The following is a 14,505-nucleotide window of genomic DNA, read 5'->3' on the forward strand; positions in this document are numbered from 1 at the left end:
CCCTCAATGATTACTTAAGCGTATTTTAAGATATTGCCTGTCTTGTCTGTTTTGCAATCTAAGACAAACAAACCCAAGACCAGAACTTGGAACATCAGGAGGAACGAGAGGAAAAGTCAACTCAGTACATATTTTGCATGTCCATACAGTCCCATCCTCAAGTGTTTCATGGCTTTGTAAATACCACGCTACTGCAATCCAGACATCTCCAGAACAGCAGGCCCAAAGCAGCACACCGCTGTTATGAGACACAGCACACTTCTGCCAAAAAGCCAACTCCCTCTTCTTCTTAAGAAAGCATTTTTAGCCATATATACGCTCCCCAGCCTACTTTTTTCAAACCGCATTTTAAATACGCCACGTAACACGCCTGCCCTGAACTCAGTTTTCTAAGTTGGATGAAGAAAAGACTGAACTGATATACTAAGATGTACACTTTCCATTCCAAGTAATTTAATTACTTCATCTGCATGGTCAAGTCAGTCATACCTTTAAGGCAGCCAAGAGTAGGACACCCACTGCTTTCAAGAGCATTATAATTAGATGGCCCAAAGGCTACAAGTCTTATTAAACAAATCCTCACTTCAGTGAGAATCCTCCAATGAGATCAGAATTCACTGGCAAGAGAAACAACTTCAAAATAATCTGAGAGTTAATCCTGCTACTGCTCCCTGTGCAGAATATTTCCCAGCTTGGGACTTGCTCAATAAATCTCAAGTCTAGACCAGAGCTCACTAGCAGACTTTGGGGAAAACTCTGCTGTCCAGTTCTCCATGGTAGCAGCTGCCTCCGGTGTCCGATTCCCCCATTTGCACTGACACACCTCGCGGCTTTCACACCTGCAGATGCGTGGCAGATAAGAGATCAAAATGTACAACAAACGGATGAAAGGTGTAACATTGCACTTCTGCTGCTGACAGCACAGCAGGCAATCTTTTAAGTTATCCTATCTGATTTTAAGGATTCTTCCTCACTGTACTTATCGACTTCTTTTTTCCTTCCACCACCCCAGAAAATAAAAAGAATCATTCTTTTATTCTGTCATACAGCTGCAAAAGTACAAAATTTGGTCTGTTTGCCCACGGAGCCCAGAAGTGAGCGAACACCGAGGGGGTTCCTACAGGAGAGCGATGAAACGCAGAGACCGCAGCCTGACTGCCGAGGCTTTGCTTCCCTGCCAACGCCGTTCCGAGGGAGGAAACGCGACGGCGCGGACCCTTTCCACGGATCCCCTGGATCTGAGGGAAACGCAGCAATATGTCTTAGCCGCTCCCGTTTCTGGCGGTTGCTGAAGAGAGGAGGGACCCGCCGCCCGCCGAGGCGGCCCTTCCCTGGGCACAGCAGGGAAGGACACAGGCGGCCCCGGCGCCGCGGAGAGCCCCCTGCCCCGGGGCAGGCGCAGCGCAGGGAGCCGCAGCTCGCCCTCGGCGCGGCGAGCCCTCCCGGCACACCGGGCCCTGCGGGGGGCCGGCAGCGGGGCCCCTCACCGCCCTTCCCGCCCGCGGGGCCCCGGCACGGGGGCGGGCCCTTTGTGTGGGCCAGGCCGAGGCTGCCCGAGCCCGCACTAGGCCGCGGTCCCGCCAGCTCCCGCCCGAGGGGGGCGCCGCTGGCCGGCGGGGGAGGGGAGGAGCCGGCGCTCCGCCCCGCGCCGCCCCGCCCCGCCCGGTCCGGTCCCGCAGCCCCTCACTCACCCCTCGGGCACCGCAGCCGCCGGCCGCCGCTTCCCCGGTTACCGGGGCGGGGGGGGGAGGGGGTGGAGACGCGACGTACATACGCACCAACGTGCGTACGTGCGTGACGCGCTGAGGTCAGCGCGCCCCGCGGAGCATGCGCGCTAGCGGCGGGTGAAGCCGCGGGAGGAGGGCGGCGGAACCGGGCAAGGCGTCAGCGTCCCGGGCCGCCCTCGCCAGCAGCCCCGGGGCCGCGCAGGCGGTGCCGGGGCCCGGCTGCTTCCTCAGCCGGGAGGCCGGGGGTTCCCCTGCCCACGCGTGTACGCGTACGCACAGCCCCGCGCACAGGCGGCCCAGCGGCCCGCAGTGCGCATGCCCCCCGCTACGCAAAGCACGCAGGCTGCGCCGCTTGCGGCCGCGGCGGCGGGAGCCGAGCGGAGGGCGAGGGCCGGGCCTAAGCGGCGGCGGCGCCGCGTGACTCAGGTAACGCGGCCCCGGGCCGGGCCCCGCGGCGGCAGCTCCGCGCCCTACCCGGGATGGGGCACCCCGCTCCCGCCTCCCCGGGGGCGGCGGGGCCGGCCTCACCCCGTCCCCTTTCCCGCTCCCCGTTACCGGCCGCCCTCCGCCCCGCAGTGCCCCCGAGAGGGGCGGCCTGGCTCCGGGGGCACCGGGCGTGCGAGGCCTGCGCTGTGCCCCGCGGGGGCAGGAGGGGCCGGCAGCGGGGCCGGGGCCCCCCAGCCACCCCTCTGGGGCCGGGAGTGGGGCGGTGGGGGAGCAGGGAGCTGATTTTATCCCCGCTCACCTTGACTCGTGTCCCTGGAGGGAGCTGGGAGCGGAGGCGTGGGCCTGGAGCGGCACCTGCGGGGGGTGTCCCGGCTTCGGGCTGCTGGGCCAGGGCGGGGGCCGGCCCCGCGGGCGCCCGGCGCCGCTCCCTTCCCTCTCGCCCCTGTGGAGATGGGTGGATGAATCGGCTCCTCTTGCAAGGGGACGCCGGTGCCGTGCGGGTCGCGCAGGGCCTGCCCGAGCGCGTTCTGCTTGGTGCGGTTTGTGTCCTGTGGCAGACAGCCGCGGTAGCAGTGCGTTCTCCTTTTCACCCATCTCTAGTTCAGCCGTCTCTTTGGAATCAGCTGCAGAAGTGTATTTTGCATAAGGCTTTATGGAGTTGTAGGGTCTTTTGAAAGTGGATATACTCCAGTAGTCTCGAAATTCTTACTGTGAAACTGCTGGGGTTTGGTTGAGCAGGTGGCTCTCTTGTCCTGGCATTTTTAACCTCTGAATGCAAATTCTGTCATATGTAAATAGTGTTTTGTTTTTCTGTTTAAACTCACATAAAATTGTGACATACCCAGACGATGTGCTAGATTCCTGGGCTCTGCCTTGCTGTACTTCCCATCTTGTTTAATGTTCTTGTGAAAATGTTCTGTTCAGGTTTTTGCTAGAGTGAGAAGTCTTTGACAGAGGCGTTTATTTTAGCTGTTCTTGTCATTCCTAGCAGTGGGTTCCCTGCATGTAGTGCTCAGAGGAGTGCTGGTCTAATTTAGAAACAAATTGTTTCTATTTCAAGTTTTTAACAGAACAATCTCATTAACATTCAAGTTCCCACTCAGATCTGGTTGCGGGAGGGAGTAAAATGAGCCTTGCTGCCGAGGCTGATGCAGCCGATCTTCCGTAGCTATTTGTGAAATGCAGTAGTAGGGTTACTCCTGCCTCTTGAGGCTCTTAGTTCGGACCTTGGCAACCTAAAATTCTCTGTGATGGACAGTCTGAGCGGGAGACTGGGACTGTTTTGAGATCAAGCAGAAAAGACAGAGGAAGCTGAGGGCAAAAAAAAAAAAGGTGAACTGACAAACTGTCTCTGCACGTTTCTGGCAGATCTGTGGATTTTAGTCTCACGAGCCCCGGTTTGCTCTGTTGTTTTGGGGACCAGTGCAGTATCCATCCTCTTCATGCTTTTTTTTTTTTTTTTTTTTTTGTAGACCTTGCAACAGAAGGTTTCTAAACAGAAATAGCACTGGGATGCTGTGGGACCCGATTTTGAGCATGCAGTGCAGAAAATCAAAGATGAGCAGTTTTAAACTAGCAGAGGCTATTGGAGCGTTGCTGTTTAAAGTAAATGAATTAAGTTTATTTTGAGATTGACTGCTGTTGTTACACGTTCATTGATCTGTGTCTAATTGCTAATTAATAACAAACTGTAGGCACAGTGTGTGGTCTTTGAAATGAGCTGGCAACGCTGACTGACTGAGAGATGCTATTGGAGAGTCAGTTTTATAGCGGAACGTCTCTGCTTCCAGAACTTGCTCATCTGAACAGCTCAGCCAGATGCGCACTTGCTGCTGCCTCAGTTGCTCCGGCTACAAGCAAGAGAGTCTAGAACCTCATCTTCAAAGTTATTTTTTCTTGTATTCACCTTCTTTATACAGAAGATGACAAGAGCAGGCAGGGGTTTATTTCTCTGGTCTGACCCCTGGTAGTATTTTTAAATTGTTCATGGAAGTTGGGCATTACTGGAGGTGTGATGTAACAGAATTGATAAGGATTTTTTGCAATGTTTGATATTTTTTTTTTGCAGCGAAAATGAAGAAGTTATATATTTTTATTGCTGTCCTGTTCATCCCATGGAGTTTTTCTTTGGCAAAATATGATGAATTTGAGGATGGAGATGACATTATGGAATATGATGATAATGACTTTGCTGAATTTGAAGATGTTAATGAAGATGCAGTCACAGAGTCTCCTCAGAGGATCATCACTACAGAAGATGATGAAGAAGAAGCCACTGTAGAGCTTGAAGGTCAGGATGAGAATCAGGAAGACTTTGATGATGCAGATGCACAGGTAATGCCTCATCTCCTTCCTTATGTGTTTCCTTGTAGTATCTCTACACCTTTCTTTCTCACCTTATCTTTTTGGATTTTGCTTACCGGGCAGTGGATTTTCACACTGTTGATGATTTTGTCCTTTAGGAAGGTGATACCGAGAGTGAACCGTATGATGATGAGGAGTTTGAAGGCTATGAAGAGAAGCCAGATGCATCTCCTAGCAAAAATAAAGACCCCATAACAATAGTTAATGTAGGTATAGATGTTGATCCGCTTTCTATTTGGTGTTTCATCACTTAATTTTTTTAAGGTGGTATGCCAATAATGTCACTGGTGTACAAACGTACACATAAGAGAGAATCTGTCCTAAAGAATTTGCTATTTGAATTAACAAGGGACAGTGCAGAAATGGGAAGAAGTGTGGAGACAAGAAATACCTGAAATATTGCAACAGGATAGCAGCAGAATATGATCCAGGTGCACCAGCTCTGAATGCCATGCTCTTCTGCATTGGTTTACGCTACTTCAGATAGCAGCTGTTGAAGTAAAACTTCCAGGGCAGGTGCCTTTGGTCTGTTGATCTCTATTTTAAGCTGCTAGAATTGCCATCCTTGGATCAATGCTCTATTTCGTGCTCAAACTGAGAACTGTAATTGGAATATAGATCAGGAAATTCTTCATTGAACTAGACCTTTTGAAACAGAGTTTTGACCAAAGCATTTTATGACTTAGCTTCTTTTACCCGTATGACTCTGAGGAACTATAGTGGAGGAGCTACAGCGAAGAGCTTCATTTAATCCAGAGGAAAACCATACATCCCAGAATGTCTGAGTGCTTTGTCAACACCTAAAGAAGAGGTTGCAGTGATGATATGCTTACAGTAAACACAGTGTATTTTTAGCTTGTCTATGGCTAAAGTTTCAGAATAGAAATTGACTCCTCTGACGGTTTTGAAGCCAATCTCTCTGTCCACCCTGCATTGCCCTCCCATTGTTGCCTCCCAAGAGAGTCTTTTACAGGATGATCAGGTGCTTGAGGCCTGCATTTTTATTATCCCTAAGATCTCTTTTTTTTATAAGTATTATGTCTGACCTTGGTAGTGAAAATTTAAGGTTTGGGTACTTTTATGACTGAAGGGTGATACAGTGCTAGCAGAACGGCTAATTATTCTCTGAAGATGGCGAGGTCGGGCAGGCTTCCCTGCTCCCCCACGCAGTCTGTGGCTCTTGGTGGCATCCCGAAAATGCTCCTGGACGTTGGGTATTACTTTAGATTTCAACAAAAGTTACATGATGATCAGCTAATGCTGTGATGGGCAGGGCATCAAGCTCGAATGATCAGTGGGTTGAAATGCTGGGCTGTTGACTACTCTGAGGGATACATGCTAGCACAGGCTCACTTGGAAGAGAGAAGTATTTTGTTTGTATTAGCCAGTTTTTTGGGGAATGCTATTATCAGTTGTTTCCTGTATGGTTACTGTGTCCCAGTAGAGCCAAATTCATTACGTAGGCTTAGCTCTGTCCTGTCGCCTTGGTGAAGCTCATTGCTGTGTTTGAGATGAAGCTTCTCCAGTACTCTGCGTTTTCCAAATTGTTTGTCTATATGGAATCCACTCATTCAATACATAAACCCGTCTCCATTCACTTACTATAGGTCCCTGCTCACCTTCAGAACAGCTGGGAGAGTTATTACATGGAGATCCTGATGGTAACAGGTCTTCTTGCTTACATCATGAATTACATCATTGGGAAGAACAAAAACAACCGTCTGGCTCATGCATGGTTTAATACTCACAGGGAGCTGCTGGAAAGTAACTTTGCTCTTGTTGGTGAGTTCCGTAGTGACTCTGGATCCATTTTTAGTTTATTTGAATAAAGCTGCTTTTAGACCTGGATGTAGGCTATAGAGAAGAGTACCCTTTTCTATGCAGATGCATGATAGCACTAATGACAGCTCCGTGCGTAGACAAATAGTGTGCCAGTCTTCCAGACCTGAAATTAGATTATGGTGTTGTAGTATGAATTATTCAGGAATGTCATGGTGATGCTGAAGTAATCCAGCAACAACTGAGCTCTAAGCCTACTGATGAAGTTCAGCGTTTAAATTTGTGATTTTTAGACTGCAGCTGTCTTTCACTGTTGTTTTCTTCAGGGGATGATGGCACTAATAAAGAAGCTACAAGCACTGGGAAACTAAATCAAGAAAATGAACACATATATAACTTGTGGTGCTCTGGAAGGGTGTGCTGTGAAGGAATGCTCATCCAGCTAAAGGTAAGGATGAGTGAGTTTGTAGCCCTGTTTATCTGTCACCAGTTTTCAGGTTCTAGCGGCTTTTCCATTCCTGTGTGAGCAACAAGGAGTCCTAGCTCGACTCTTTCGCTCACGTTCAGAGACAGGGTTCTGAATATGCACACGTGAAGGGAAGCCTGGTCAGACTAAAGTACAGGCCTGTATTCTGCCCATAAAAGTGGGTAAGAGTGAATGCTTACAGAAGGAGTATAGAAAACAGAAGTATAGTGTAAACAGAGGTAACTGGATGCTGAAGAGCCCAGCAGCTGCCATTTAGAGGGACTTTAGCATGTTGGAGGAATGGACCAGCAGGAATTCCAATGAAGTACAACAGACAAAGTCCTGCTGCACCTGGGATGAACAGCCCCACATATTGGTTCAGCTCATAACTTGAGGGTACAAGGCCCTGAGAAACTCATCTAATGCAGAAAGTAGGCCTGCTTTTGAGCAGGATAGGTGACTTCCAAAGGGCCCTTCAAAGCTAAATTACTCTACGAAAAACATCTACTTATAACTGTCCTCTTTTTCCTTGAGCCCCATTGCTCTCCACCAATGAAGTGGTGCACTTGAGGTATATTTAGTTATCTTCTTCTCTGTTTACAAACTTGTGTTTTTAGTTTCTCAAGAGACAAGACCTGCTGAACGTTCTTGCGCGCATGATGAGGCCAGCTTCTGACCAAGTGGTATGTACTCGGCCCTTTAGATTAGCTGTGATAAATTGTTGCATTCCTTGGGTTCTGCTCTGCTGCTTTTGGTTGTTCTCATGACACACAAGTGAACTGCTAGGTATCTTTGTATAGTATTCCATATCTTCCAGAAAGAATAATTCATATAATTCGTATTTCTTTTCTGCCTGTGAAATGCAAACTGCTGATGACTGGAAATTTTATCTACGGGTTTTATTGTTTGAGTGGTTTTGTGAACAGTCTATCATGCTTCAAGACCTCATCTTGATAAAAAGGGGTTTTACAGTCTGAAGTACTTAATGATTGTTCTTCTGTCTGTTCAATCTGCCTGAACAGAGCTGCTTAACGCATATGCTGGCCTGGATATTATATCCTGTAACGTTACTTTTTGCCTGGCCCTTGCTCTTGGAGATGAGGGGAATCTCTAACTGCATAAATGCCAAGAGAGGTTACATTTTGGAAGAACAGTGGCGGTGTGCACTGTGAATACTCTTTCCATGTATCTATAATTATATTTACTTATATCTATTAACATATTTTAATTTTGATGTGGGCAGTTGCTTATAAGCAATAGATATCTGCACTGCAAGTAAGTCTTACAACTCTGCTGTTCCAGTCACTGTCATTACACTGTAGCGTTATACCAGAATACTGAACTGAGTACTCAATAAAATTAAAAAGCTACCTTACCTTAGGACACACTGAGAAGCTTTAAGTCAACAACCTTTATCTTAGCTGTGTATGGCCTCACTTAGTCTTCGTTCTTATGAATCAAAGTGTCAGACAAACATTGAAGTCATAGAAGACATAGGCCTCCATTTGGCCAGTAGTCTGAAGGCAGAGTACATCGTATAAATCTGATCAAGGCTAATAACATTCTGTCCCACAGCAAATAAAAGTAACAATGAATGATGAAGATATGGACACCTATGTGTTTGCTGTTGGAACGAGAAAAGCACTGGTGCGACTTCAGAAAGAAATGCAGGACCTGGTACGTATGTTCATGCTGGGAACACTAACATGATAAATAATGGGATATAAGAACCTGTGACCTGCAGATCGCTTATTTTCTTGGGAACAGCGGAAAACTCATGACTGACCTGTTGGAATTAGTGTGTGGGGAAAAGACGTTTTCATCTAACGAGTGAAAGTCTAATGCCATCAAACATCTGAAGTGCTAGCCAGCTGCTGTCAGAACTGTGGGGAAAGAGGCAATTGAAAGCAGCTTACATCTTCCTTTTGGTGTATAGTTCATTTAGGAGGAGGCTGAAGTATATTGTCAGGATACACACGAGTGTCACTTCACCTCATTTAATTTGCACAAATGACTTTTCCAAGGATTGAAAAGTAAACTTAATTAGTGATATGTGATGTGGAAAGTTTGGGTCCAAGTCATCTGCTTTTATGTGATCTGAAATTAAAACTTTCCATATGTTCAAGCCCTGAAGCTTGCAAAGAATCCAGTGATAACAAGCAGTGGTCTGCAAATCTTTTCTCTCACAACTTGTTTCAAGTAACAGCACTCGACAATATAAGCAAAATGCCTTAATCCACTCTGAGCATTCCAGCATGGATGTATTACAATTGTTTTATCTTTTTCCTTAAAGCACTCACTATTGAAGGGAAATACGAACTTCAAGACTATTGCTACTGCATGCTTTACTTTATGCTTGAAATGTCCCCAGCCAGAGTAAGCGACTGAGTTAGTGTATCGTTATTGTTTCTTATCGGGTACTGTCCCACTGTGCTGGAACAGTTCAGTCTGATAAGATACTTGCAAGCTTGTGTTTATTTTTCTTTCTTTCCCCTTGTTTTCTTTGAAACAGAGCGAGTTCTGCAGTGATAAGCCTAAGTCTGGTGCAAAATACGGGCTTCCAGATTCGCTGGCTATCTTGTCGGAGATGGGGGAGGTCACAGAGGGAATGATGGACGCTAAGGTAATCTTGAATGAATTAGTACAAATCTTCCTTGATAGCCCTGGCACTTACAGCCTATGCAAAGAAGTTCTAATCTTCATCTCCTGTAAACATCACAACAGGAGAGCCAAAGGGCCCCTCTGAGATCTAGAGAAATCAAGACCCTGAGGAAGCTTAAGGGCTGGAAGAAGGGTGTAATTTCCAAGTCTTTATTCCTTTTACATAGCAACTGTTAGTCTAACGTGAACTGCAGACTTAGAACTGCCTTTCAAAGCCTGGGAGTTGGCTTCAACAGCCAGTTTGAAGGAGGGTGTTGATGGTGTGTCTGCAGGTCCTCAAAGCTGACATCTGTTATCAAATGAATTGGAAAATCCCAAATGAGAGTTACGTATCTAATATCTGAGTTGCTCACGTTAATTCCATGTATTGAGGCCCCTTCTAGCAAAAGCTAAAAAAATTGACAGTTTAAATTTCAGTGTCATTGTGGGAAGCTGAGCAGAGCACTTTTCTGAGTGATATATGGACACTTTGGCAAACCCATATGGAGTGGGTAGGCTGCAGATGGATTGGTGTTGGGAAAAACTAACCCCAGTTTCTCTTTTAGATGATACATTTCCTCACGCACTATGCTGACAAGATTGAGTCCGTCCAATTCTCGGACCAGTTCTCCGGTCCAAAACTTATGCAAGAGTACGTATAAAGCTAGATCTCTCCTCCCGGTAGCTATTGTAACACTAAGCAAAATAGAGGCTGACAAACTTGTTCGCAGTGTGAAGCCTGCTGGAATGCACACAAAGAGAAATTGGGAGCAAAGGTGAAACAGGTGAATAAATACACACCCAATGCTTCCAAATGCTGCGTTCGTTTAGAAGGTCAAGGTGCTGTATTACCTTAATACTTATCTTTCTGTGCTGGTTATGCTGTAGTTTGGGCAGCTACAAATTTCAGATAACACCTGGCAGCTACAGTGTACACAGCTGCATGGAAAGCAACTGAGTAATCGCACTAAAGGTATACGGCACGTCAGAGTCTAAGGGCCGAGAAATAACGCTGCAGGAGGAGAACTCAACGCTAACTCGGATGCTATTTGAATGCGCTGAGAACTAGGTGTAAGTGAAGTCTGCAGTGTTAAAAATAAAAACCATCAAGGCTGCTTGCCCTTCCCTAGCTGATACGGGTAAACGTGCTGCTGTTGAATCCATCGCTTGGGTACTTCTGCTCAGGTTGGTTCTCAGCTGTGCTTCAGAAATACACAGATGCAGTATCTCTTCTGTTTCTCTAAGCCTCCTAGTCTTGAGGTGCTTCTAGCTGCTGCTTCAGAATTGCCAAGTGGTGGGTGATTTATCTTATCTGAATTACCGTGTAGGCTTTTGCAAGGGTGTATTATGCTCACAGGCGTATAAATAAATGATTCATGTCAAAACTTGAAACTGCCCTCCAAAAAAAGGAACATACTTTGATTTAATTATAAGACAGCAGTATGTGTACCTTGTACTGAAATTGCTAAGCTTTGGAGGATCTGTGAAATGTAGGTCTGACTTCCTTACATTAGAATACTGTGGGGTTTTGGGCAGTGAAGACTTGAATTATTTAGAAAATGTTTTGCTTTTTTTTCCTAGCTGATCTTTATATAAGATCTGTAGTAGTATAAACAACAGGGCATATATAAAACTGAATGTCATTAAAAATATACAGGCCCTCTTAGGGCTCAGATGACCTCTGACAATCACATTGGATGGTGCTGTTACTGTGTTTTTACATTCATGCCTTCTCACTGCATGCTTTGGAGTAAAACACTTCAGGAATCCAAATAGTTTTGAAACTTACATTTGGGTTACAGCCAGGCTTTTAATCTTGTTTATTTTATTTGAGTAGTTTGCAAGTGTGTCTTGGTTCTTGACCAGGTTTTCCCTAACAATGTTGGGTATTTTGTATGCCTGTATTTTTCTTCACTCATTCCAGCCACTTTTTTATTTTCTAACAGGGAGGGTCAGCTTACAAAACTGCCCGAAACTAAAAAGACACTTTTGTTTACATTTAATGGTAAGAGAACTGGTGTACGTGTGTGTATGTATGTGTATGCGGGGGGTGTTGTGCTTTATTTGTGCAAGTCACATGCTCAAGTTCTGTCATCTGTGGAAGACAATATATGATGAATGACTTCAGTGCATGTAACAGGATCATTGATTGATTAACAGAAGGCAGTAATAACCCTGGGGACCGAGCGGCATATCGTTACAAGATACTCACTCTTGCTAGTGTTGATCTTAGTTCATACTCGTATCCCTACTGGTGGTTGTATTAGGTCACCAGTGGAAGACAGCTGGTTTTTAAGTCACACGCCTTGCAGTCTGAGCTTGCACAGAGTTACTTGGTTAACCCTGGTTTGAAATAAAAACAGCCTGTTGGGAGTCTCTTCTAGAAAAGGCCCATAGCTCTCTTCAAAATTCAAGGCCATAGCTCCAAGTGAAGCTAATGTCAGAGCCTGAATTCAACCCTTATGTTTGTATCCCGTACTAATAAAACTAAGAAGGATTGTGTGGGGGAAATGTGCCTGTCACTGTGTGAGGAATCTAAATGTGATCTCCAAAGCTAAACGCCTCTTTTAGTTAGTTATGTCCTTCCTAAAGAGGAGGATAAGAACATCTTTCTTTCATGAATGGTGTGAGCAATAAGGAAAGAGTGTTACAGCAAGTAGAAAAATCCTGCCAACCTCTCTGAATTGACAAGAAACTCTTTATTTCAGTGCCTGGTTCAGGCAACACTTCCCCAAAGGACATGGAGTCTTTGCTGCCTCTGATGAGCATGGTTATCTACTCTATTGACAAAGCAAAGAAGTTCCGTCTGAACAGAGAAGTAAGTAGTGTATATGTTTCTGTCTTCTGATATTGTATGGAATTGCAACCATCACCATTGGATTCTTAAGACTGGGAGCCTTATGTTTCTAATATGACTACCAGAGATACTGCATCCTGCTCATGGGAGAATCCATATTAACTGCATTTGCTTTTCTCTGTGAAAAGGGTAAACAAAAAGCTGACAAGAACAGGGCTCGCGTGGAAGAGAACTTCCTTAAACTGACTCACGTGCAAAGGCAGGAGGCTGCCCAGTCCCGTCGAGAAGAGAAAAAACGGGCAGAAAAGGAGCGAATCATGAATGAAGAGGATCCTGAAAAACAGCGTCGGCTGGAGGTGAGATGGATTTTCAGATTGTTACAAGCTACTGGCAGATTTCTCCTATGGTATCTTCAGGGCTGCCTGTAGGTATACCAGCAACGGCCAACTTTGATTTCTTACTTGCTGGAAGGCAGACAACTTTCAGGGTATACGCTGTTGCTTTCTGAAACGTGCGAAGGCTCCCAGTGAGGAGCCAGCTCACGTGGTTAGAGATGTGCACCCAAGTACTGGAGGTCTTTTTTGTTTGGCTCCTCTGAAATGATCAACTTGCTCTTTGAAGAGATCACCGATGTTCCTTCAGATCTCTGTGTCCTTGCCTACAGGAGGCTGCTTTGCGGCGTGAGCAGAAGAAACTTGAGAAGAAGCAGATGAAGATGAAGCAAATCAAAGTGAAAGCTATGTGACTCCACTGTGAGGAGCGTCTCAGTGCCACCTGCAGAATTTTAATTCACAGGGTACAAAGACCTACTGAACTCCATAATCCTACACTTCTTTGAACACTAGTAGCCATTAAGAGAAATGTTCCTTGCATTGGTGTTACTTATTTAAGTATTACAGCAACATGCAGGTGTATGTAGAGAGCTTTGTCTCAGCAGTTTTATGCCAGGTGGTATAAATTTTTGCTACTTGTCTGTTTTAAAAAAAAAAATCGCAATATTCTTGAATGCTCTTTGTCATTTGTTCTTTAAAAACAAAAGATTGTAAACCTGTCCACGTGTGCTGGTAACATATTCATGCTTTGGTTTTAAACTTTGGTTTTAGTTATTGGGAGGGAAGGGGATAAAACTTAAGGGGAGGAAAACTGCACAATAAACATTTACTGTGCATTTATTTGCATCAAGCTTGTAAAGGCACAAAACTTAGAGCCTTCCATACGCAGTATGGATTCTTCAGGGATTTAAGCCCAGTAGAATAGAAGTGATTTTTATTTTCTTCTTTTTTACAAACAAGGGACTGAAACAGTGTTAGGTCACCTGTGGGCATGATTGGCGTATGTGTAAAACATATAGAGGGGTTAGATAGAAGGGAATGGAATACGTGAACAGTTTCCTACTTGTGGTTTTGAATGCTGCAAGCTTAATACAATGTGAAGTCTGTAATGTCAGCCTGGTGTTTCTTCAGGAGTGAGTGCATGGTGAGTTAGCAGCTTCAACTAGCTTTCCTTGAATATTTTGAACTGTACAAGTTTGCCTCAAACACTTTTCTCCTGATCTCAGCAGCTGCTGCCTAGTTCGCTTCAGCCAGAAGCTAGACTCAGTGAAGTATCTGCAATTGCCAATTTCCCCAAGCAAGTAAAAACGTTTCAGAGGATGTGTATCCTCTTCACCTGGTAAATGATCACTTCGGGTTTTTGAATATAAATGGGGAGAATGAAGTGAGTGACCCTGTGCAAGCACTTCACTAACTGAGAGAGCTCTGCATTTTATAAATGCTTCCTGTCTAGAAGGCATTTTATTGTTGCTTGTAACAGACTTTTAAGTTTTGTGGGGAAACGATGTCTTGCATTTTCTTGTTCAGTACTTTCTGCAGACTTGGCTCTGAGGCAGTAAGAATGAGCTGCTGTTGAAACAGCAGTTGCTTAAACTTCTTGTTCCAGCATGGGATACTTCAACACTGATTTAAATGCAAATGTCTGTAACCTGATACATGCAAATACATTAATTTTATAATGGTTGGTAAAATTATTTAAAACCAAAACTAATGTAGATGATGTGAAATTTTAGCACTATTTAGCTTTAAAGATTAATGCGGTTCTTCAAAAAGAAATACTAGTTTGTGCTCTTTTGAGTAAGTGGACAGCTTTCCTGAAGTCCCATACGTTTGTGGGCCGTGGCAGCTAATTTTGTAATATGAACATTCAAATGAACAATCTAATGAAGAGTAAAATATAACTGAAACACTCCACCTGCCTACTTTACTTGGCTGGACTCCGTGTTCCTTTCA

The 14,505-nt window shown here is 45.3% G+C and overlaps 3 protein-coding genes across 9 annotated transcripts in view; 1 reads left to right on the forward strand and 2 right to left on the reverse strand.

The window, feature by feature from the left end:
* Positions 1 to 2,909, reverse strand: part of DDX42 (DEAD-box helicase 42) — a 25,551-nt gene extending 22,642 nt beyond the window's left edge. For 4 of the 6 annotated variants that reach the window (XR_015707463.1, XR_015707461.1, XR_015707462.1 and 1 more), the window contains exon 1: positions 2,473 to 2,909. Coding sequence is in view for 1 of the 6 variants with exons in the window: in XM_087770045.1 (XP_087626171.1) it covers positions 2,473 to 2,768 (296 nt within the window). In the remaining 5 variants the exon portion in view is untranslated. Of the gene's footprint in view, positions 1 to 489; positions 1,239 to 1,691; positions 1,844 to 2,472 lie in introns of those variants that run through there. The other 2 variants (XM_087770047.1, XM_087770046.1) reach the window with 2 other exon arrangements.
* CCDC47 (coiled-coil domain containing 47) lies at positions 1,870 to 14,464 on the forward strand. Of its 2 annotated transcripts, none has more exons than XM_087770053.1 (13): positions 1,870 to 2,153; positions 4,243 to 4,508; positions 4,637 to 4,744; positions 6,146 to 6,320; positions 6,644 to 6,765; positions 7,401 to 7,466; positions 8,359 to 8,460; positions 9,296 to 9,406; positions 9,990 to 10,075; positions 11,370 to 11,428; positions 12,132 to 12,241; positions 12,409 to 12,576; positions 12,885 to 14,464. In XM_087770053.1, the coding sequence occupies exons 2-13, from the start codon at positions 4,248 to 4,250 to the stop codon at positions 12,963 to 12,965; spliced, it is 1,449 nt and encodes a 482-aa protein (XP_087626179.1). In that variant the 5' UTR covers positions 1,870 to 2,153; positions 4,243 to 4,247; the 3' UTR covers positions 12,966 to 14,464. The 2 variants fall into 2 exon arrangements, with proteins under 2 accessions (XP_087626179.1, XP_087626180.1); XM_087770054.1 differs by lacking the exon at positions 1,870 to 2,153 and adding an exon at positions 3,645 to 3,779.
* The window catches only part of LOC104012320 (E3 ubiquitin-protein ligase RNF113A), a 29,448-nt gene continuing 21,281 nt past the window's right edge, over positions 6,339 to 14,505 (reverse strand). Inside the window, exon 12 of the mRNA XM_087770058.1 lies at positions 6,339 to 6,483. The gene's annotated coding sequence lies outside the window, so the exon portion shown is untranslated. The remainder of the gene's footprint in view (positions 6,484 to 14,505) is intronic.

This window comes from Nipponia nippon, unplaced genomic scaffold, assembly GCF_047370975.1.
Source record: "Nipponia nippon isolate SJK-2023a ecotype South Korea unplaced genomic scaffold, ASM4737097v1 scaffold_32, whole genome shotgun sequence".
NCBI classification, from domain to species: Eukaryota; Metazoa; Chordata; class Aves; order Pelecaniformes; family Threskiornithidae; genus Nipponia; species Nipponia nippon.

Excerpts from the sequence above, each read along its gene's own strand:
- CCDC47 (XM_087770053.1), top strand. The coding sequence starts at position 4,248 with ATGAAGAAGTTATATATTTTTATTGCTGTCCTGTTCATCCCATGGAGT. Across the intron at positions 6,321-6,643 it reads AAGTAACTTTGCTCTTGTTG|GGGATGATGGCACTAATAAA; the intron begins GTGAGTTCCGTA and ends TGTTTTCTTCAG. Across the intron at positions 10,076-11,369 it reads GGTCCAAAACTTATGCAAGA|GGAGGGTCAGCTTACAAAAC; the intron begins GTACGTATAAAG and ends ATTTTCTAACAG.